Here is a 21,142-nt window from a genome sequence, read left to right as displayed (position 1 = left end):
GCTGGTAAACAATTTGTTCCTCCCTTCCTATCGCAGGCATTTTGGCTTTGAAGCTTACAGGAGTGGAAGTAAACGGATTGAACTTATTCAGTGAAGCTTGTTTTGCATGCTGTAGTTGCTCCAATCATGCCAGTGGGCGTGTTTGAGTTTATGCAAAGTTTCTTTCCTCGCTAATGATCTACAGGGACATGGTGATGCAGCCTGGAACAGGACTGGTAGTGAAAAACAGAACCAGATATAACTTTGAATAAATTAGTAATATTTTACTGTGGTTCATATATATATATATATATATATATATATATATATATATATATATATATATATATATATATAAGCTTGAGTATAGTGGTGATAATCTTAAGTGCATAGCCTTGGTTTTCTGCCTATAGACTCCCAGAGGGTGGTCATGGACATAGTTTACTTTCACAGGCAAAGGCTTCCATTTGCCATTGTTGTGCTAAACACTGCTTTGGCACAGAGGAAATTGAATCAGGGAGCTATCCAGCGGCGCTCTTTGGGCTGTCTTGTCCTTATCATTTCCATCAACCTGATCAGAAACACATTGGGATCCCACCAGCTGAGGGTCAAAAAGCCACAAAACCTTTGGCAGGCAGACACTTCCTGAGTACTGCATCATATGTTGCCTGTGTTGGATTTTTTCCGGTGATGTCATTTGTAAATATGGACTAATTTATTTAGCCAGCAGCACTGAGGCTGCTAAAAGCTAAACATCAGTAACAGAAAGCAAACAAGGTTTTATTTAGATTTACCTAACTGTGTGAAGAGATTTATTTATTTATTTTTTGGCACAGGGTTATTCTGACGCAAATTGTCCTATGATGTAAGACCATTCGCATGAAAAAAAAAAAAAATATATGAAATTTGAGATTCCTAAAAGTTGAGTCTCTTATATACCCTAAGTACTACAATAATACACCACAGCACACCTACATCTTTATAGGTTTAGAACATGTGTTTGCTTGAACTTACTTCTGTATAATATAATTAAGTTCCAACCTATTCAACTTTTCTGTAGAGGCTCTTTTAACACACTCAGGATACAATTATTTTCCTTCATATTGCACATTTACCAACATATAAACCTGCTGAAAAGGAAAACATTTGACTCAGGTGTATGAAATTACAGTAACTGTGTATAGATAGAAAACTGTTACTCAGCTTTCAAGGTTCTTTGAATATCACACATTCAGTTTGTTGTGTTCCTGAATGTTGATGTGAAGGTGAATACCATGGAAAACAGTCTACAAGTGGAAAAAATTCAAAACAACAGTGAGTAAGCCCAGGTGTGGCCATCTAAGCAAAATCATACTGAAAGCAGAAAGCATGATTCTTACAGATGTCATTGAGAAACTTGGAACATATTTACAGAGCCTGTCGCTGATGCAAAAGGTGCCTGCTTGTATCACCACAGGCATCTCAGGTTTAACACTCAAGAGATGTGCAAAGAGAAAATATTTACTTTCCAGGAGAAGCCTGACGAGCAACCTGAAGTTTACTAGAAAAAATGTAAACAAGAAAATCTAGAATGTTGTTCTTGTGACATATAGGTCTGAAATTGAAGTATTTGCACATCTTAAAAGAAGACATGTTTGACACAAATGAAGAACAGCACTCCATGAAAACGGTTTCATACCATTGAGGAAGCGTGACATGGGGTCAGGTTTGGGAGGCTTCAATGCAGCAATACAAGAATGACTTACCATCATATAGTAGAAGCCATCCAGATCTGAAAAACTGTGTTGGAGACTGTTAATTATGACGACCAAAACATAGCTGTAAATCCAAAAGTTTAGGTTTTAATATGTGAACATCTTTTTTAAAAGAAGTAAATCTTTGAGATGACTACAGGTTTAGTTTACAGATAATTTAGCTTTTTCTCAGTACTACTTATAAGGGTTTCCAGGGTCGGTGGCTTCAAAACAAGTAGGAATCTTGACTTTGGCATTCTGCCGGACTTCTTGTGGGCACACAAATACACATAACCAAGGCTTCAAGGGCCTTAAAAATATATATTTAATGATTTTCCTGATGTTTACAAGGGATGTCAACATCTGCGGATACATATTTTTGGTCAAATGGGACAAAATCTGCACATTGGAAGCGTTTTCTCTGAAGAAAAAAAAAAACTAAAACTAAAAAGACATGTCAATTCAAAATATTTTTCCCCAAAATACTAGTTGTCAAAAAGAAATTAAACAAGTTTTCACTCAAGTATTTAGTAAATGTTTAAAAGGTAATCATGCTAGTTTTCTCCAAAGCCGGAAACTATAAACACCAATCAGCATCTTTCGCTTCGTGCAAAATAGTTATGATTTTAGTTTTACCCACTAAAATAAGGACAACACACAACTTTCAACCATCCTCTTAAAAATCGTGTCAGGAAATAACCGCAGTCCACTACATTATTTTAAGAAGTATTATTTTTCATTATTGTGACAAATAATGATCCGAAGTCAAAGCACTGAGACCAGCACATAAAAGATGATTGATCACAAACAATGAAACTAAGACTTATTTGGTCATTTTCATGATGAAAAAAATTATAAGCGAAAATAAAAAAAAAGCTGGAATATTGAAAGGCAAAGTTTAAAGTGAATAACATGCAAGTGGATCAACGTTTGAACACTGAATAGTGGTAAAAACAAATGCAAATAGGTGAAAAACATTATTCTTCCTCAGTTTTAAGTGATTTAACACTGTTCAGTTCACAACTCTACCTTATATTTTGTACCTGAGATAGTAACATAATTTTTCTATTATTCTTATTTTAAGTAAAGACTTAAAGTGCAATTAAACTTTATTGAAGAAAACTTTCTAGATTCTTATTGACATAAATACAAACCTGAAATTCACCAAAGTTTAAATCCTCATTTAAGTAAATGACACTTAAGATGACCATGGCACTACTGTAAGTGCTTCTCAAAAGGCACATCTTTACAATTCAAATGCAAAAAAAAAAAGAAGAAGAAAGAAAAGATTAAAGGTGCTTAAATTTTATCAAGACTGTGTACATTTAGATAAGAAGGCAGCAAAAATAGTATTTTTCCTTTTCCTGATGTCTTCAATGTCTCTGACCACGTTCCTGCTTAAAGGCGATGATGAACTTCCAGGCTTCAACGTAATGGGACAGGCAGATTTCCTCTGGGAAGTGCTCCTCCACATCTGGAGGTACGTCCATGTCTTTTCGCTCCATGTAGGGCAACAGGGTGTCTTTTAAACTTTAGAAGAAAAGAATTATAACAATTTAAAACGAGGGTCTGGCAGAGCAAAAGTAAAAGTTAACAAACTACACAGCAGCTGAAACAATGATCTAGATTAATATTGTGACCGAGTTCTGTTTAGCTGACCCACGGATGTAGACTCTGCATGTTTTTTTTGTTTTTGTAGTAATGATGTCTGTTTTCCCAACAGGATATTTATAAATATACCAAATGCAAAGATTATCTTTAAGAAAATACTTTCTTGCTCAAGGTAGTGGTTTCCTGTGCAGAGCTGCCTCTAGAATGTTTATTCTGTTACAGTGTACTGATACACCTCATTTCAACATATGGCGTCATCTTAGTGTGGTTTCATCTGAATAATACAGTAAATGTGCTCAAAGTGTGTTACTGTGCCTCACAGACTTTAGTCACACTTTTTTATGTTTTCCTACAAATACCTAAAGCGTTGCAGTTGTTTTTGGATGGTAAAAGAGTTCTGATTGATAGAGAAAACCAGAATGTGTTGGATGAACAAGATCCAAAACACCCGGGTTCAAAAATCTACATGGTCTATACAATAAATACGCAAGTCACGACCAAATGAGACCAGAATAGTCCTAAACTATCCTCAGTGGCTGTGATTGAACAGCGTAAGAGGACAGCAGACAGAAACAACTTAATGGAACCTTCATGAATAGATGACCAGATGGTCAAATATAATAGACTAGAAGCCCTTATAATTACGTATATTTGCGTTAACTTTTATTCGTGAAAGTTCTAGTAAAAATCTTTAGTTGTCAAATTATCACTGTGGTTTTCATTTATGCATCAATTTGTAAAAAAAAGTAATAAACTTTATGCAGAAAATGTATATTACCCCCAGTCAGGCCTGTAGGCATCTGGATCATTGTTCTTTCTGAGGACCAGAACCAAGAACTCATGCATCTCTAACAGGAAAGCGTCGGCACTGTTCTTGGAGAAGAACGCAGTCAGTAGCCTGTGCTCTTCCTCACCCAGAGGCTGCTTGTATTTCTCTGAGACTCCTACAAATGGATCCTATTGAACACAGAAAAGGAATCAACTTCACATAGTTTATAGATTCCTCAATAGATTACCACCACTGGTAGTAAAGAAGCGGTAGTGACATCTTACCCTTTTCAGCCGCAGCATATTTTCAGATTTAAGCGAGGCCAGCAGCTGCCATAGGGCTACACAATGCTTTAGATAACACATGCTGAAAGCCTGTGGGCAGAAGTGGAGACCATTAACTTATGAGCACCTCATGCATAAGGCTGTACTGATGCTCAGAGAATTACAGCCTCGAAGGTGGATAACAAAACAGTTCAGGAAGAACTTCTGTGTGTTTATGTATAAAACGTAACCAAACAGTCTTGCCTGCGGAAGAGAGATTGAACATGAAACCGATAATATAACCACTGTCTAAGATAAGCCGACCTTGACGATATGCTGAGCCATCTGGCTTCCCATCTGCAGCACCTCCTCCAGGTAGCAGGAAAGCTGCATGTGAGGCTTCCCTCCAGTCATGGCGAGGAAGCCGAGCGCCACTTCCAGCGTGGACAAGGCCTCGCACACCTCGCTGTAGGAGTGCAACTCCCCAGCCACAGAGAAGAGGGTGAGGGTCTGCAAGGGCTCCTGATAGGATTACAGGAAGTCATGTAGGTTTGAAGAGCAACTTTTAGAGGATGTGGGAAGAGCATGAAGTAAAAAATCAAAACTGATTGCTACATCAAAACCTGGCAAAAATAATCACATATATACACTTCAACCGAAGATAGTCTATGTAATATATTGGCTTTGTACAGGATAGACTAAGATCAGGAAGCAACACAGCTTTATCATTTTTTACAAATGATAAAGCTGTGTTCTTTAAAGTGTGAGCTGGTATTTACTGCTGTAAGTCTTTAAAGACAATGAAACATGATGAACAGATTCTAATTGGAATTCGGGTCTAAGTTTGAAAAGCCTCCCCACATCATGATTCTTCCACCAACCTGTTGCATTGTGGGGATATTCTATTCAAAGTGACATACAGTGTTAGTTTTCTTTCACGTGGCTTGTTGCAAATGCCAAAAAGGACTTAAGAGCACTTGGGATTTTGCTTTTTTACCCAATCCTGTTTTATAATAAAAAAAAAATATATCTATGATTTGGCCTGTGCATCCCTAGCTCTTGATGATCCTGTTTGTTCACTAATGTTTTGAAGCAAAACTCTAAGTTCTTCACAGAACAGCAGGTTTTCTTGCAATGGATTTTTTTATGGAGTAAATGACTTACTTGCTTGACTTTGGCTTTAACATCTCTGATGATTATCTCGTAGTTGCGATCGTGTCGGTTGACCAGTGTAGGAATGCCCTGCAGAAAGCAGACATGGATACCAGGGTTATAAACGTATGTAAACATTCATAAAAATGTGCTATAATTATGTTTTGCATGTATTTACATTGAGAGTGATGAGGGGTTTTCCCAGTAGGAAGTGAGAGACGATCTGCTGCTGTATCTTAGGCAGATCATATTCATAAAGGGTCTCCTGGCCCTTCTCGATGCTGTACTGGGTATTGGACAATACCAGGGGCATTAAGTCCCGCTCCAGCTCATAACGAATCACATGCAGATCGGTAAGATCGGCGGGGCTAACTTTGTAGCTGCAAATAAATACATGAAAATATTTAGCCAAGAGATGCGGCGAGTTAGTAAACATCTACTCTTATATCAGATGATTTACTTACACTGAAAAAAATCAAAAGACAACTCATTTTTTATTTTTATTTTCTTAAAAAAAAGTGCATCTGTTCTTGGATTGAGGAGGTGAAAGAGATATTTTGCCAATGGAAGAAAACAATTCACATTAAAAATAAGAAAACACAAGTGCATCATCTTATTTCAAGTGCATAATATCTAATTATCTTATTTTAAAAGTAAAACTACTAACTCCATTTGCAAATCAGCTTATTTACCTGCTCAAATTAAGGGTAAATACAATTAATTTAAGATTTTTTTTCTTATTTATAGATGTTTTTTTCCAGTGTAAGCATCTAAAACGCAGGATGAATAAGCAGGATAAGTATCAAAACAAGCAAAAATGTGGCAAGAGCGCCCTCACCTGGTCTCCTCCCCAGTATGCTTGTCCATGCAATAGATGATGTCATTGTGCAGAGCAATAAGGTAGCTGATAAGAGCTGTGGAGCAGAGGCCTGCACCCTGTCGCTGAGGTAGAAGAACCTTGAAGCTGCTGTTTAGGTCCAGGTCCCCCTGGCAGAACTCATTTGGGATCTTAATCTCACCTAAAGAGCATTTTTCAACCACGTTAGGCTGTTAGTTTATACTTTGAGTGGGTTTACTTGCTGTAGGTGTTTGTGTTTACCATTGGTTGCCAGAGACACTCTAAGCTGGTTCCAGGTTGTTAAGAAGATGTTGATGTATTTTTCATACCAGGCTTTAAGGGTAGCTGCCACCGGAGAGAAAGCAGGAAAGTTTCAGGAAGACTGGAGCCATTATTGTATGCAGACTGACCACAGCATATTTACACAATCTGTACAGGACTTTTTTTTTTATCTTTAAAAATACATTGTCTTATTTTAGGCTAAAATAACCCATTTCCTTCTAGACAAGACCACAAAATGTTTCTAACCAGGTCATTAAAATAAAGATTCATTTATAGGTCTATGAAAATAAAATGCTGCATGCATCCAAGTCGTGTGGTTTGAAGGAGCAAGTCAGTGCGTTTGGACGGTCTCAATACCTGCTTTCTGAGTTTGAAGAAATTCACCGATGGTTTCATAAGTCAGCTCGCTGACGTTCTGAAAGTTCTTCACCAAATCCTTTTGCAGTGTGAGGATGTCAGGGAGGTTCTTCACCAGCCGAAGTTCTGCTTCCTACAAAAACAAATTCCAGCTGGTTAGAAAAACCCATCCTGGTCTTTATTAAGGAGCAAACTCTGGCAAGTCTTAGTTTATTGGACCAACATGCCTGTTAGTCTTAGTCACATTTTAATGATTTCATAAGCAAAAGTTTTAGTCAAATTTTGGTAAACTCAAAAAGGTTTTAGTCTAATACAGAACAGAAATCTGAGGGGAGAGCCAAGGAGGTGATCCAGGAATCTGGATCTGGACCCGAGCTGTCCAAAGTCAGCACTCAGGGTCTTTAGTGAAAATCAGCTGAGCCATGGGAACATCTAAAACATGCAGGACAATGGCTCTAGAGCAGGGATCTTCAATGTTTTCGAGGCCAAAGACCCCCAAACTGATGGAGAGATGGGGCGGGGACCCCTAATTATATGTATTGTTTGAATATGTATTATATCAAACTAGTCCTAAAATCACTATTAGATATGGAGTAATGTAACGAAAGTAATTTTCGCCCTGGGATTATTAAAGTATTTCTGATTAGGGTTGGGTATTTTAGCCAAAGTCCTGAATCGATTCGATTTCTGTTTTTACAATAATGAAAGTGGTTCAACTGTGTTTCAAAATACTCATATATTTCATTGTTTCCTTTCATATTAAACACAAAAAATCAAACTTGTAAATCAGACAGTTTAAACTTGTGATGTGAACTAAACTGTCTCAAAAGTGCAAACTTGTTTGTGAAAAGTGAAGCCTCACACGAGCAGGCAGATGTGACACAGCGGGGACACAGGAGACATGCATGAGCTGCATTATCTTCACTGCGCAAATCATATTTGCAGCATTGTCTTTAAGGACTACAGGTTGTTTTCTGGTCAGCCCCCATTTGTTAATGTCTTCAGTCAACCTATTGGCTATATTTGCAGCTCTCTGGCTGACTCATAATCTGGGTGGTCTGTAGCATGAGATGTGAGGCGCCAATCATTATCAATGTAGAGAGAAGTCACCCTAATGTCACATATCCAGCACATTATCTTTAGCTGTTTTAAATCCAAAATGATTCCAGACATCAGACTTCTGTTGGGACAGCCTGCTGAGCGGTGTGTTGGGTCGGCATTTGCACAGGCCTGCTCATTTGAATGTGAACGTCACGCGCCTCACTATAAAACTAATCAATCTCATTCCCTAAACATCGATTTTGAAAAAATGTAAAGGAATCGATCTAAAGTCGATTAAATGGATGTTTTTACCCAGCCCTATTTCTGATTCTGATTCCTGGTTGATGTGTCAGGTATTGTGAATGAAACGGTTCCCAGGTTGAAAGAGCTCCTGTGTGTCGCTGAATGTGTGCACTGATGACTGAAAGACATCTTCTGCCTCCATTTATCTGTTTACTACAGTCTGTTGAATTCATGTTAATGTGTATTTAAAGACATTTCAATTGGTGGAAAAAATTGCAGGGGGGAATATAAAAAAAAAAAACCTTTGCGACACCCATGCAGTTCCTCCATGGACCCCCTAGAGGTCAGGGACCCCCTGTCGAAGACCTCCGCTCTAAATGGCTGACTTTAAAGGATAATGCAGAGAAAATGACAGCTCTCTTACTTTCTCTCCATCTTCCAAACTTTTGATGTGTTTGGATGAAGATTAAATGCTCTTGTATTTTGAAAAAAGGGTTTATTCAAACTATTCCATTAAATTCCGTAAAAGTTTAAAAAACAATCCACTGGACTTGGTTTCCAAGGTTTTTATTAAATATTTGATCTGAACACAATAGATTAAGTGTGGTCAAGCTAGGGGTTTACCATGCGTTGGGTATTGTAAGAGAAGTTCCTCTAAAGATTGCATTTTTTGCTGCCGTTCTCCTACCTTGTGCAGAAATCTCCACAGCACAGGGACAGTGTCTTTGCCGTCATTTTGCTCTACGATGTGAGACAGGCTCAGGATAGACACTTTCTCTCTGCAGCTCCACACGGCAGAACAGTGGAGCGGAGAGTTTGCCGGCAGGGAGGCCAAGAAGAGCTGAGGGTCACCAAACACCAGCTTCATGATGGGGTTGGCAGAGATGCGAGAGTCTGCCCGGATAAAGTTGTTCACCTCTTTCAGCTGTCTATCCAGGTGCTGTGAAAGAGAACATAACAGAAGACAACACGTTTTGCTTAAACCCCTCATTAACATGGGCAACATCATAACCTTCTGAATCAAATTGTTTGATTAGTACCTTCAGCAGAGGTGTGATGACAGCATTGCTCATTTCCAACTCCCATCCGTTTCTGGCTTCTTTATTTGAAAGCAGATTGTCATAAGGAACCGGCCCTTAAAAGGAAGCACAAATAGAATTAAACCAGCCTCACTAGAGTTAATAGCATGTTAGCAAACAAAACAAGAAAAAAAATAAAAATACATTTAACACTAAATATTTTTGAAGTGTATGGAACCATCAGGATTGTTGCTCACATTTCTGTTGCTGGTGGGGGCTCAGTAAGCTGCTGATTACCAGGTGAACTGCTGTGATTGTGTCATCAGTCCCTTTCCCCAGAGACCTTATCAGATGTTCAATATCTTTTCTCAGGTGGGCAAGTAGGAACGGAGCAGGTTCTCTAACTGGAGGTTTGATGATTGCTGAGATGAACTGAAAGTGCAACCGTATTAATGAAGAGATAAATTAACCAGGATTACGGCAATCACAATGTGCAAACGTTCTGTTCCTTTTTAGCCAAACCTTTGTTTGATCTTCAAAAATATTCAAATGTTATATAATTTCTGTGATTCTAGATCTAACTTATTTTGGAGAATTGTATTTTAGTTAAATTTTTTTTGCATATTTTATTTGCTCTTAAACTTTTTTGATCATCATTATTTATCTTTTTAAAGTAGTTTGTTAAATTAATTTATAATCTGATCACAAAGTACATTTTTGGACTTTTGAAATTTCAATTATTTGCTCTTAAATGTAGAAAGTTTCATTATTTATTATATTTTACACAGATTTTTCTTCTAGACACCAAATAATTGTATTTACTTAGATAAATATCTGCTGTGATTTATGTTTGCATTCTAATTTCTTTGATTTTAAACGCTATAAATCACAGAAAGTGGCCAATAAGATCTGACTGTTACCTGTGTTTGTCCACAGGCCCCGAGAAGCATTGCCATGTGGGTTAGCATTCGGACAACATTAAAAGGGACGGGCGAAATATTCTTCGTGTCCAGCATATCGGGATTGTCCCGCCGACTTGGATCACCAAAGATGTGGCCTGTCTGGGTGCGGTCACCTCTTCCAGGGGACGTGGAAAAAAGGAAAAACTTTACACAAATATCTATTGTCTTTGTACAATTTGTCTTGGATTTTGGAAAGCCCTTACTGTATCTGAAGACGGTGGAATCCCTGCAATGGCTCATGGTTGTTTCCTCCAATCATTTCACCACAGTCTACGCAGCGACTTGTTTGCATTGGCTGGCCACACTGGAGAACACAAGTTCCAAAAATTAAAAAAAAAAAAATTGAAGATAAAACATTGGTAACATTTAAAAAGTCTTGCAATCTGATAGAGTACAACATACCTCCCCAATGGTGCAAGGATGACCATTTGGACAACCTGTGTGGCAAAGAGAAATAACTCAATGTTTATCACTTTGATGTATAATATCTTTACCAAATGCAAACAGTCTTTACAGTACTTACGGTACCAGTGCAGACCTCCCAGAGCTTGTTGAGCTACTGCTACCATATCCTCTGGCATAGAAGGCAAAAAAGCAGCCTGGAAAACCAATATAATAATGTGTCAAATTTATTTCAAAGAACCAGTGATAGTAATGATGACAGAAAACAGCTTTTACACAAACCTGCATGTTGGCAGGTGTCAATGCCAGCTGCTGAAGGGGAGCTAAGATCCCTTGGTTCCCACAGAGCAGCACGGCAGCTAAGTGAACACTTAATTCCACTGCCACACTGTTGGCCGCGGACATGCCGGGTCGAACAGAGAGAGGCCCCATTGTGTTGGTCACCAGGCCCTGGGCAAAGGCCTTCAGTTCTGCACTGGTAAGTATGCTGGACTTCTGAATGTAAGCTTCAAGGGCCTCAAGTTGCTGTTGGTGCAAGTTAGTTAGTTAGTTATACTTTCAAAATACTTTCAAATATGCTTACATTGTCAATTTTCCAAGTATTTTACATTTGAGTGTTAACAGCTATGTAAGTCTAATGGGTCTCGCAAAGGTATTTGAAAACACGTTTCAAAGTTTAACCACATTACAACCAAATTCAAAATTAATTTATGCATTTTATAAGATAGAAAAATAAGGAGAAGGGCTATACTGTTTTTATGTCTTTTACATGGTATATAAATTGGTTTTGGTTTTAGACATAATCTGAATCTACTAAATTAATTCGAGAGCAACGGTCTTCTGAAGTTACATCTTAGCAAACAGAATCCCTCTCTTGCTAATTAAATTTTATTATAAACACAGCTGTTCTGCAAAAGCCTGGGTTTAATTTTAAACCATTATTGAATGAAAATGTTTTGATATACCAGTAACTGCAAACCATCAAAGCTTTAGCACAAAGAGTTTTTTTTTTTTTTTTTACCATTATTACAGACTATATATTGCTCTGATCTAAAACTTGATGCAGGAATCTGAAATGGTTGCTAATAGATGCTCTCCATCAAATCTGATTGAACTTGAGCTTTTCTTAGTTAAATGGACGTAGACTTTGTTTGCTAACTTTGAAGATTTAGAAACTAGAGTCCCTAAACGAGGTGTAGCTTTGATTTCTTATTGTAAAGGTGATTATGCAAAGTGTTGATTTAGCAAAAAACACATCTAGGACTTTTCAGGTTTTATATGCAATAAAAGTAGAAATACATGCATCATTTTCCATTCACTTGATATTTTTGTTAAAATATTCTAAAAGAGGTATGAATACAGGCACTGCATATGAACAATGATATTTTCATGTTGCCTTTTGACAAATTTAGGAAGTACCTGCGGCTTGGGATGAAAGCCCTCATTAGGTTTGCCATACAGAGTGGTGATTTCTCTAAACAGTGCTAACAGAACGTAAACAGCTTTCAGTTGTAGTGGAGATTTGCAGCCCTGAAGTGAAACAAAAGAGCATGGAGATATTCATAAACCAAACATAGAAATCAGTCCCAAACTGAAACTAAATCAATGAGGAGTAACATTACCTCACAGGCGACGTCTAGCCCTTCTACTTTACCCTCCATAACGATCTTTGCAACACCTTCTCTGATTGTCTTGTAGTCTTCTCCGTACACAAGATAGAGATCTACTGGGGGGGTCTCTTCATCCTGGGTGCAGTAAAATTGAAACACATTAACAATCGCTATTGTGGATCGTTTTGGAAATTTAAGAAATAGGAAACCCACTGAACCTGTGTTTGAACTTCTTCAGGGAAGAGCCAGCCCATCTGAGCCTTCCTTTGAATTTTCTGGACAAACTCCACACCGTGTTGTCTGCAGATCTTACGGATCAAGTAGACACGATACCAGTCATTCCCACTCCGCCTGCACAGGTTTATCACACTGTCCAGAAAAGCCATAGTTTCATTTTGTCCGACTTCAGAAGAGCCTGGAGGAAGTTTAAAAAGGACACAAGAGGTTTAATGAACACATTAAAAGTAAAACCTTTAAAATCCTCATTGTTGTGCTTCATAAAAAAAAACATTAAAACACACCAGCTGCTCTCAGTTTTTCTATAATCAGGTTAGCAGTCATATCCAGGTCCATGCGCACTCTGGCCACCTGCTGCAGGTACTCCATGCTCGGCTTTTCAGTACACTGACGTGTTTGCAGGTACTCAGTCAGAAAGGCACTTTCATTTGCTAAATACGCCTTCTTATCTGCAGCACACCTGAACTGGAGCCTCTCAAACATGGAATCCTGGAAAGAATGAAAAGAATTACTAAAAATAATAACACCATTCAATGCACTTCAAAATTACTGACATCCCTATGCAGCTTTTTACCTCTAGACAGTTGATGTACAAGCAGTAGAGTTCAGTTTTGTCTGTCTCCTCCAAGATGTTGCTCTGCTCAACAGCCACCAGATGCTGCTGCAGGTATTCTTTTACTTCATCAAAGCTACAAAAAAGTTAGACACATGAGAAATACCAACACATATGGCAGACTCTGCACGTTATTGGCACATAAGTACAGATGTGCAAAAGGAGTTGAAACATTTAAATATTTATTTCAGCATCATGTCATAGTCTTATTTTTTTAAGTGTTTAGACCTCTGCAAATAGTAGGGCTGGGCGATAATTCAATAACGATATATATCGATCGATAGACGTGTGGCGCAATAGAAAAAAAGAGGGTCGATAAAAGTTCGATACAAAAGAAACGCAGTTTTCCTTCCTTCTCATTGTAGCCTAGCATGTAGGTTTATGCTAGTCACTGCTTCCTCCCAACCAATCACAATCGCGGACCCAGGCACGCCGTCACCAAGCGCCGCCCTCTCAAACCACAACACAGAGCATATGAAGATGTCGCAGCAAGGAGAGGCGGAGGAAATTGTTCCAAAGAAGGGTTTTTGTAGTTCGCCAGTTTGGCAGTATTTCGGTCATGGCAAGTCGGACCGAAAACAAACCACAGTCATCTGGAAAATGTGTCGGGAACCAGTGAAAACGAAGTCTGACTGATAACACAACCAACTTTTTTTTAATTTTTTATTTATTTTTTTTTTTTATCGTCTCTCAGCCGCTCACAGCCGCAGGAGTACGAGCTGTGTAGGCCCCGACGCGGCTCTCCTCCGAGGAATCTTCGGAAAATATATATATATATTTTCAGTTCTGGGCAGTTTCCCACGTAGTTCTAACAATTGAGATGAAAATGATGAGGGGCCAGAAACTTCAAAGTAATAACTCAGGTTAAAGCAGGAAACGGGGGCGGCTGCGGCGGTGGGGGGGCATTTATTTATTTGTTATATTTATTTTGGTCACTTTTCTGGTCACTTTAGTTTATTCTTTGTCAGTATTTAATAACATAACTCAGGTCTCTTAAGTTATTTTTCTTTAAAACAATTCTGTTATGGTTAAAAAAGTTGGTTAAATAAAGATTTAATTCGAAGTCTGTGTTTGTGTTTTTTATTAAAATTAAATCATTTAGCAATATTATAAAAAGTCCAGGCAGAGCTGCACATAAAATATGGTTTCAAATCTTTTCAATAATTATCGATATCGATCAATATGCATTTTTTTATCGATAAGCTTTTTTTCTATATCGCCCAGCCCTAGCAAATAGTACATATGAGTGTAAAGGAGACTGCATATAAAAAGCCTACAAAAACAATACAACTACAGTATAACTATCATAAAGTCATCGCAACAATCTCACCTATACTTCATCAGAAGTTTGAGCACTACTGAGCGAACAACAGGATTTTTATCAACAGAGTCATCAAATGGAGAGAGCACTTTTGTCAGCATTTGTGGAGTTTCTGAAAAAGAAATAAAGAAAAAAAAATAGATATTTTTTCAGATTTCACAAACAGTCATGGAAACAGTGACATAAACTACAGAGTAGGGTGTTAAGACAGTACTTCTTATAAATTGAACTGGGCCGGCCTGCACCATCAGGAAAGACAGCAAATGAAGAATGACTGCTGAACACGGTGGAGAGTTATCCTTGAAGCACACGGTAGACACCAGGTCTATGAAGAAAGCGTTACACCTCTTCCTGAACGCAGCATGCTGGTTGACAAGAATCCTAAATAAAACAAGACATTCATTGAGCTTAATCTTAATGTCCATGCTGACAAATCCTCTAAAACAATAAAGTTTTCTAAAATCAAACAATCAAATTAGTCACCTGATTTCATTTGAGGGAACCAAAGGGTAGTCTTCTTGAACTGGCTCCATACAAAGTGGACAGTACATCTGACCAGGGATCAGCCACTTTTTGATACAGGCTACACAGTAGATGTGTTTACATGAAAGGCAGAGAGGATCTTGAGGGTCTCCCATGCAAACCGGACACAGAATGTCGCCAAACCTGGACACGGAAAATACAAACATAATCAGAAAAGCCACGTCACATTCAAGAAATACAACGATTTAGTATTAAATATCCACTTTAGAATCTTTTCAATAACATATTTCGAATGAAGATGTACTGTTTAGAGTAGGACAAGCATTTCCTAAATAAAAAAGGTCCGTTTTAGAGACTTCAAAAAGAGGCAAACAAAGAGCAGGGGTGTGTTCAAAACAAAAAAAAAAGCTGATTTTACAACTGAATTGATTATCATATTAATTCCTAAAAATCAATTCATATAATCAAATGTTCATTAATAAAAAAGGAACAGCCACTATTAACTATTTCTAATTTACTAATTTGTGGTTGAATGTTAATATTAATACTATTATCCATATACAATTATTGCATAACTTACAGACATGGAAATTCAGGTAACAACTTAAAAACATTTCAATACCAGCAATTCCATTTGAAACCAGACAAGATAAGATTAGATTTAAAAGAAGAATTCCTGAGAATCAGAACTGAACTAATTCTTGAAAATGTTTATCCATGTCTAGCCTGAGCAAAGACTATAAATAAATTAGACACTTTGCTTCACCTTTAATGTCTTTTACTGTTTTGATTAAAAAGCAAATTAAGAGAGTTAAACAGATTTATTGAAATTAGCTTCAATTTTAGAACTGGAAAGGATTCAACAATAGAATCCAAATTGAATTCTTTCCTATCATTTAGCAGCCCAAAGTTCCTGTCATCCATCGCAGATTATTTTCGACCATTATTATTTGAAATCCATAACAGTAAAATATATGGTAATGTTGATATCTACCTGAAAATACGCTCCACGGCTCCATCTTTGCAACTTTTCAGTAAAACAATTACTGCCTCGAAAATCTGCTGGGTTTTGATGTCCGAATTTCTTTCAAGAATCTTGATAGAAAAGATAAATTGGAATCATTAGTTTCAATGGGGAAGATGATAAAGCAGCAGGTTTTACACTATCAATCTTCTTCGGAAAATGCAACCGAGAGATAAGAACCTTGCCAAGCCCTTGTGTGCTCTCCAACACTAAAGGCGTGAGTTTCTGGTCCAACTGTTCAATTCCCAGCAACATGTGCTCCACAAACAAAGAGAGAGAAAAGATACGATTCCATCCGGATCTAAATAAAAAGAAGCACAATGATTGTTTCCCTGTAGTCTGTGCATTTAGATGATAAACTTTACATTGTATTATGATTTTCTTTAACTTACTGGACTCTGTTGACGATCGTCTTGCTTCTCTCTCCATATTGCCTCACACTGTCTTCTGAACAGATCAGTTCAATTGGAACCTGGAGTTTTTTCACCTGCCGGAGCCACGCTTGTCTTTGAGCATCACTGTTCAGCATTCTGGGCTCCAGGTGCTCCAAACATGCAAAAGCGGCATAAATGTCGAGGACCTTGCAGGAAAACAATATAAGTTTCAAGATTTTAAGGACAAAAGTCTGATGACTAGTGAAAAAATAATATTGGGCAAGTTGAGACTTACAAGTTCATCATGGTCTCCTGCATGTGGATTCCCTAGGAGGTCCTTGGTAACCTGGGGTTCGATGCACATCATTCTGGAGAGGTTCTGCAGCCGATTTTTGAACTTGTGGTAAGCAGCATGAACCCATGGAAGAGCCGTCCCTTTCTCAGTGTCATTAAGCTGTATTCGTAGTTCAGTGACACAACTGTTCAAGGCACCACAGAGGAGCTGGAAGAGCAGATCACTGGCTTTAATACAACATGTGTTAAACTTTCTCAGAGAAAGTGATATAATAGGAAATCAAATAAAATAAAGTCAACCTTCAGATCTTCAGCAGAAGTGACATTCATGGACATGCAGATGAAATCTTGAAGGTAGCGATGGTAAAACTCCATCTGAGTCTGAGAGTCTGCTTTCTCAATGTAAAGCCCAACTGGTGTTTTCCAAAAGAGCTCAACTAATTTCAAATGAGTGTGTCCTGTGAAACATATTAATGAAGTTTAATACAACTATGTACAAATTATGTTTATCTACATAAATTAACTGGTACCTTCATTCTGTATGGAATGGATGCAAAGTTCCTCCAAATAATCCCTTATTCTCCAGCTGAAGGGCATTGTGCAACCAATGTTCTTGTCTTGGGCCATATAGTTCTGCACAAGGATTGTTCTTGTCTCAGAGCTGACCAAAGGTATAAATATAAAAAGGTAAGCATTATGTTACAGTTAATGTTATCATAAAATAATAATGCGGCTTGAACCAACCTGGGGTCCATCGTTAGGTGTGAGATTTCCAGCAGTTTTTGATTGCTAAAGATATCCAACCACAATCTCTTTACTGACTCGGGGCAATTCTTATCGAGCAGGAGATCCATGTTTTGGTCTCTGTCAATCACTGAAATTAGATGCGCGAACATTGGGACGACCACGGCCTGAACACGCTTCCATAAGGTGTGCCTGAAATGATTGCAGAACAAATAAGCAACCGATCTTAGCAAACACTGTTTTCCCTGACATTATTTGAATTACCTGAAAGTGCCTCCCTCCTGCAAGGCATCAATGTTTGAAGCCTCTTTAAGGACCCAGTTGCTCTTAATAAATGTGTTCCCATCATGGATCAGTAACAAGGAGTGAAGACGCTTCTTGATCGTTTGTAGAAATTCATCTGATGAAAGAGAAATTGACAAGTACTGTGGGTGTACACCAAATTAAGATCAATAATAATATTAAACACGCAAACAAAAATGTGCACCAACAATGGGCAGAAACTTATGCCATCAGAAAGTGAATTTTAACTATTGTAATTTGAAATTAAATGCATTCGTTTGAAGAGAAAATTCACAAAATTTTAAAAAGCTGGAGTCAGGGTAACTAACAGCTATTAGTAGCTACAATTTATTATTATTAGTAATTGGTTTTGCAGAAATGTTTGTATATTCAACCAAAAGGTCATGGGTCAACTCTAGAACCATTAAGTTGGTCAGAAGCTGAAAAGATTGGGAATCTCTGGTCTAGAGAGGCACATAAAGAGGCTGATGGTGCTCAAATTTCAATTAAAATGACAAACTTTTAACTACAGCTCCCAGCATCCCATGCAGCTGTGACATCAACGACGGTCCCAGCAAGCATTGTGGCTCCATTCATCAAACTGCTGGAACATATCTTCCCCTATTTAACCCTCCACTGTGCTGTTGAAGAGGGATGCCTAAGTAGGCTGAACACCACCTTCACCCATGGTGAACACCCCTGATGGCTCACCTTTGTTAAATGAAACTGCTGCCCATTGCCCTGTGATTTGGAGCCCTGTCCTTCAAAGACAGTGATTCTGCAAGGTGTCCTTTTTTTCCGTCTGTTCGATTTAGAGAGGAGAGCTCTGCCTTTTAGTCAATCAACAAGCAGCCCCGATTGCTTTAACTAGACTGTTACTCTGGACTGCTACCGCTATTCCTACTGCGCTGCACATAGATGAGCCGGAAGTACCACCAGCCACCTGTCGCAGGAGCCCGGCGGGATGCAACAGTTTGCTTCCGTTATTCTGCCCTGTGGATTTTCTTTCTTGCCTGTACATGTCCCTACTGTTCCTCTCAAGGTTTGCCAAAGGTTTTCAGAGGACTCTGAAAAATCTACATTCCAAGGGCACGCCACATTCCCCTTCAAGGACCGGTGTGACCCATTCTCCCACAGGAGAGTAGGGGTGTGGGAAAAAATCCTTTTGGTGATATATCGTGATTTATCTGTAGTTGAGGCAGTCATAGTGGTAGACGTAGATGGACTCAAACCCAAAACAACATGCATACCAAAACAACTCAATGATCAATATCTTCTGATAAACATATGAAGCACCTGCTTTTTCATCAATATACAATATCACAATATATAGGAACATTGAAATACTATAATAATATCTTATTGTGACTCAAGTATTGTGACTTCTACGCCAATACTCACCCCTAAAGGAGAGAGCAAGAAAAGCACAGAAAAAACTCTCTAGATACGCCTGGTCAGACTTTATTAAGCAGTAGGTTTAATGCTGACATTTGCTCCAAAAAGAGCATGCTAAAAATGTCTGTTTGAGCTTTCATTGTTTGACTATCAACATTTTACTGTATGGTGTTGGTTTCTGAGAAGAGGTTGCACTGACTGCCATTATTCTGAGCCATTGTTCTCCGTCACCTTTCTTCCTCACTTTGCCTCCTGCAGGCTTTTATTTAATCTAATCCATCCCTCTTTTTGGCCTGTTAAAGTTAACCATTGTTAGGTGGTTCACCTTTTGCTCTGGTCCTTTCTTTCTTGCCCTGCGGCCTGTTGAAGTTTTTCCAAAAACAGCTAAAAAAACTAATATCATTTACTTTTTTTCCTCTCATCTCATTTCAAAACACACAAAAGGTGTGATAATACATTTACCTTGAAGACAAACAGTTTTATCAACACAGTGACAAAGAGAGGTTTTCTATACCTTTTATCTCATCTTTGTCATCTTTGTCATTCAGGAGAGTCAGAAGGATCTCAACCCTTCGAGTACTGCGGAAGCCGGTTGTCACTTGGTCCCTTAGCATGCCAACAGCAGTCTGCACACAGCTCCGCAGCAATGCTGTAGTGTCTACAACATTATCCAAGCCCTTCAAAAAGAAGAGAGACAAGTGAACTAATTTTAACATTTATACTGGACAAATGCAAACATAAAGGAGCACTATTAATCATATAATGTGTTTCTTTTGGTTAATTGCATTTAAATAATAACCATATTTTTTAAATACAACTGTATGCATTAGTTTTATCTAAAAATGGGAGAGTGTCTATACTTACGCTTTCTTCCAACTCTTGGTGTTCACTCTCTGTGTACATGTCATCGGTCTCCATGGCTGTAAAGAACAAGAAGATGTACAGTGCAATGCATGTAGGCAAACATGTTAATTACTCTGAACATTATTTTACCTTCAAGTTGAGCCTCTTTAGTTTCAAACATTTGACTGATTTTCATGTTTTGCAGGGTCTTGATGTCTGAAACAATATCTTTTGACCTTCTGAGGTCATCTATATGAACTGATTTCCATGGGCCTGAAAGAATAGTGATGTCTTGGATTATTTTCTTTTCAAACAGAAAAGGAAAGGATTACAAATGGTAATAGACCTACCACCATGAAAACCAATGTAAGAGGTCCCTCCCTCCATTCTTGGCAGCCTTGTGATGAAGTACACAAACACCTTGCTTCCTGGGATCTCATGGGTTATTTTGTTAATCTCATTTAGAGATGAGTACCTGAGAATTGAATGAAAAATTCAATATGTTAAGACGAGATGGTGGTGAAATTCACACAAAAAAAGGAATAATCATCTTACTTTGCTGATGCAATGAGGTTGGTGCTCTTAGAGGGTTCATCAAAATTACACTGAATGATGAGGATTCGGTTGCAAGCCACAGTGCCCCCATGCTCAGCTGTCAGGAAGTTCCTTTAATAAACCAAGAATGTGATACTTTAAAATATGAAGTGATGTGGAAAAGTTTTAACAATACTTGTTAAAATAGCTGTCAAATCTTTAAACATCAATAAACAGAAGTCTAAAAGCATATTTCTATGTAAAAATTGTTGTACATAACAGTGCACCCCTTGTGGGACTTGGGCTCCCATACAGTATATGTTCCTCAATAGAAATGTTGATATCAATACTTTGCAAAGTAAAAACAAAAAAATGTGACTGAGCAGAAAGGGTCAAGTGTTTATTTGCGTTATCATGGATTTGTGTCTAAAGTTCAAAGTTTGAAGATTTATTGTGATTTTCCGATTGACGTGTTTTATGACCAGGGTAACTGCTATTAGCAATAAAAGGAAATAAGTAGCAACATCTTCACGAGAAGTGGTTACCTAGTACTGCTTATAAAATTGTTGAATGAGAGGCAATTTACCTTATCTTCTTTAGGAAGGAGTGCTCTGTGTCAAATTGTTGGAGAGAGAGGAGCTCAACACTATGAAACATTTTCTCCAGAGGTTCCATGTCAAAGGCCGTCAAAAGTCTGGAGAATGTAGTCACCTAAAATTTGACATCCATGTTAGATC

General features: G+C 38.1%; 1 protein-coding gene across 2 annotated transcripts in view; it reads right to left on the bottom strand.

Annotated features, from left to right (window-relative positions):
- Positions 1-2,171: 2,171 nt before the first annotated feature.
- Positions 2,172-21,142, bottom strand: part of rnf213a (ring finger protein 213a) — a 39,109-nt gene continuing 20,138 nt past the window's right edge. For both annotated transcript variants that reach the window (XM_038277457.1, XM_038277458.1), the window contains exons 29-67: positions 20,992-21,116; positions 20,427-20,537; positions 20,222-20,346; positions 20,022-20,144; positions 19,893-19,948; positions 19,543-19,705; positions 17,616-17,751; positions 17,352-17,543; positions 17,138-17,268; positions 16,908-17,065; positions 16,609-16,815; positions 16,332-16,519; positions 16,120-16,240; positions 15,910-16,010; positions 14,916-15,098; positions 14,647-14,813; positions 14,442-14,544; positions 13,073-13,187; positions 12,783-12,987; positions 12,480-12,676; positions 12,274-12,396; positions 12,071-12,181; positions 10,934-11,176; positions 10,773-10,848; positions 10,652-10,686; positions 10,453-10,553; positions 10,208-10,364; positions 9,545-9,719; positions 9,309-9,403; positions 8,957-9,208; positions 6,985-7,117; positions 6,607-6,690; positions 6,346-6,526; positions 5,686-5,887; positions 5,520-5,597; positions 4,680-4,877; positions 4,377-4,466; positions 4,102-4,280; positions 2,172-3,242 (exon numbers count right to left, since the gene is read on the bottom strand). In XM_038277457.1, coding sequence (XP_038133385.1) covers positions 3,086-3,242; positions 4,102-4,280; positions 4,377-4,466; positions 4,680-4,877; positions 5,520-5,597; positions 5,686-5,887; positions 6,346-6,526; positions 6,607-6,690; positions 6,985-7,117; positions 8,957-9,208; positions 9,309-9,403; positions 9,545-9,719; positions 10,208-10,364; positions 10,453-10,553; positions 10,652-10,686; positions 10,773-10,848; positions 10,934-11,176; positions 12,071-12,181; positions 12,274-12,396; positions 12,480-12,676; positions 12,783-12,987; positions 13,073-13,187; positions 14,442-14,544; positions 14,647-14,813; positions 14,916-15,098; positions 15,910-16,010; positions 16,120-16,240; positions 16,332-16,519; positions 16,609-16,815; positions 16,908-17,065; positions 17,138-17,268; positions 17,352-17,543; positions 17,616-17,751; positions 19,543-19,705; positions 19,893-19,948; positions 20,022-20,144; positions 20,222-20,346; positions 20,427-20,537; positions 20,992-21,116 — 5,577 coding nt within the window. In that variant the 3' untranslated portion in view covers positions 2,172-3,085. The remainder of the gene's footprint in view (positions 3,243-4,101; positions 4,281-4,376; positions 4,467-4,679; positions 4,878-5,519; positions 5,598-5,685; positions 5,888-6,345; positions 6,527-6,606; positions 6,691-6,984; positions 7,118-8,956; positions 9,209-9,308; positions 9,404-9,544; positions 9,720-10,207; positions 10,365-10,452; positions 10,554-10,651; positions 10,687-10,772; positions 10,849-10,933; positions 11,177-12,070; positions 12,182-12,273; positions 12,397-12,479; positions 12,677-12,782; positions 12,988-13,072; positions 13,188-14,441; positions 14,545-14,646; positions 14,814-14,915; positions 15,099-15,909; positions 16,011-16,119; positions 16,241-16,331; positions 16,520-16,608; positions 16,816-16,907; positions 17,066-17,137; positions 17,269-17,351; positions 17,544-17,615; positions 17,752-19,542; positions 19,706-19,892; positions 19,949-20,021; positions 20,145-20,221; positions 20,347-20,426; positions 20,538-20,991; positions 21,117-21,142) is intronic.

Source organism: Cyprinodon tularosa, unplaced genomic scaffold, assembly GCF_016077235.1.
Source record: "Cyprinodon tularosa strain WSP-4 unplaced genomic scaffold, ASM1607723v1 ctg131, whole genome shotgun sequence".
Classification (NCBI taxonomy): Eukaryota; Metazoa; Chordata; class Actinopteri; order Cyprinodontiformes; family Cyprinodontidae; genus Cyprinodon; species Cyprinodon tularosa.
The sequence above is the reverse complement of the archived record's forward strand: the minus strand, read 5'-3'. Positions and strand labels throughout refer to the sequence as shown.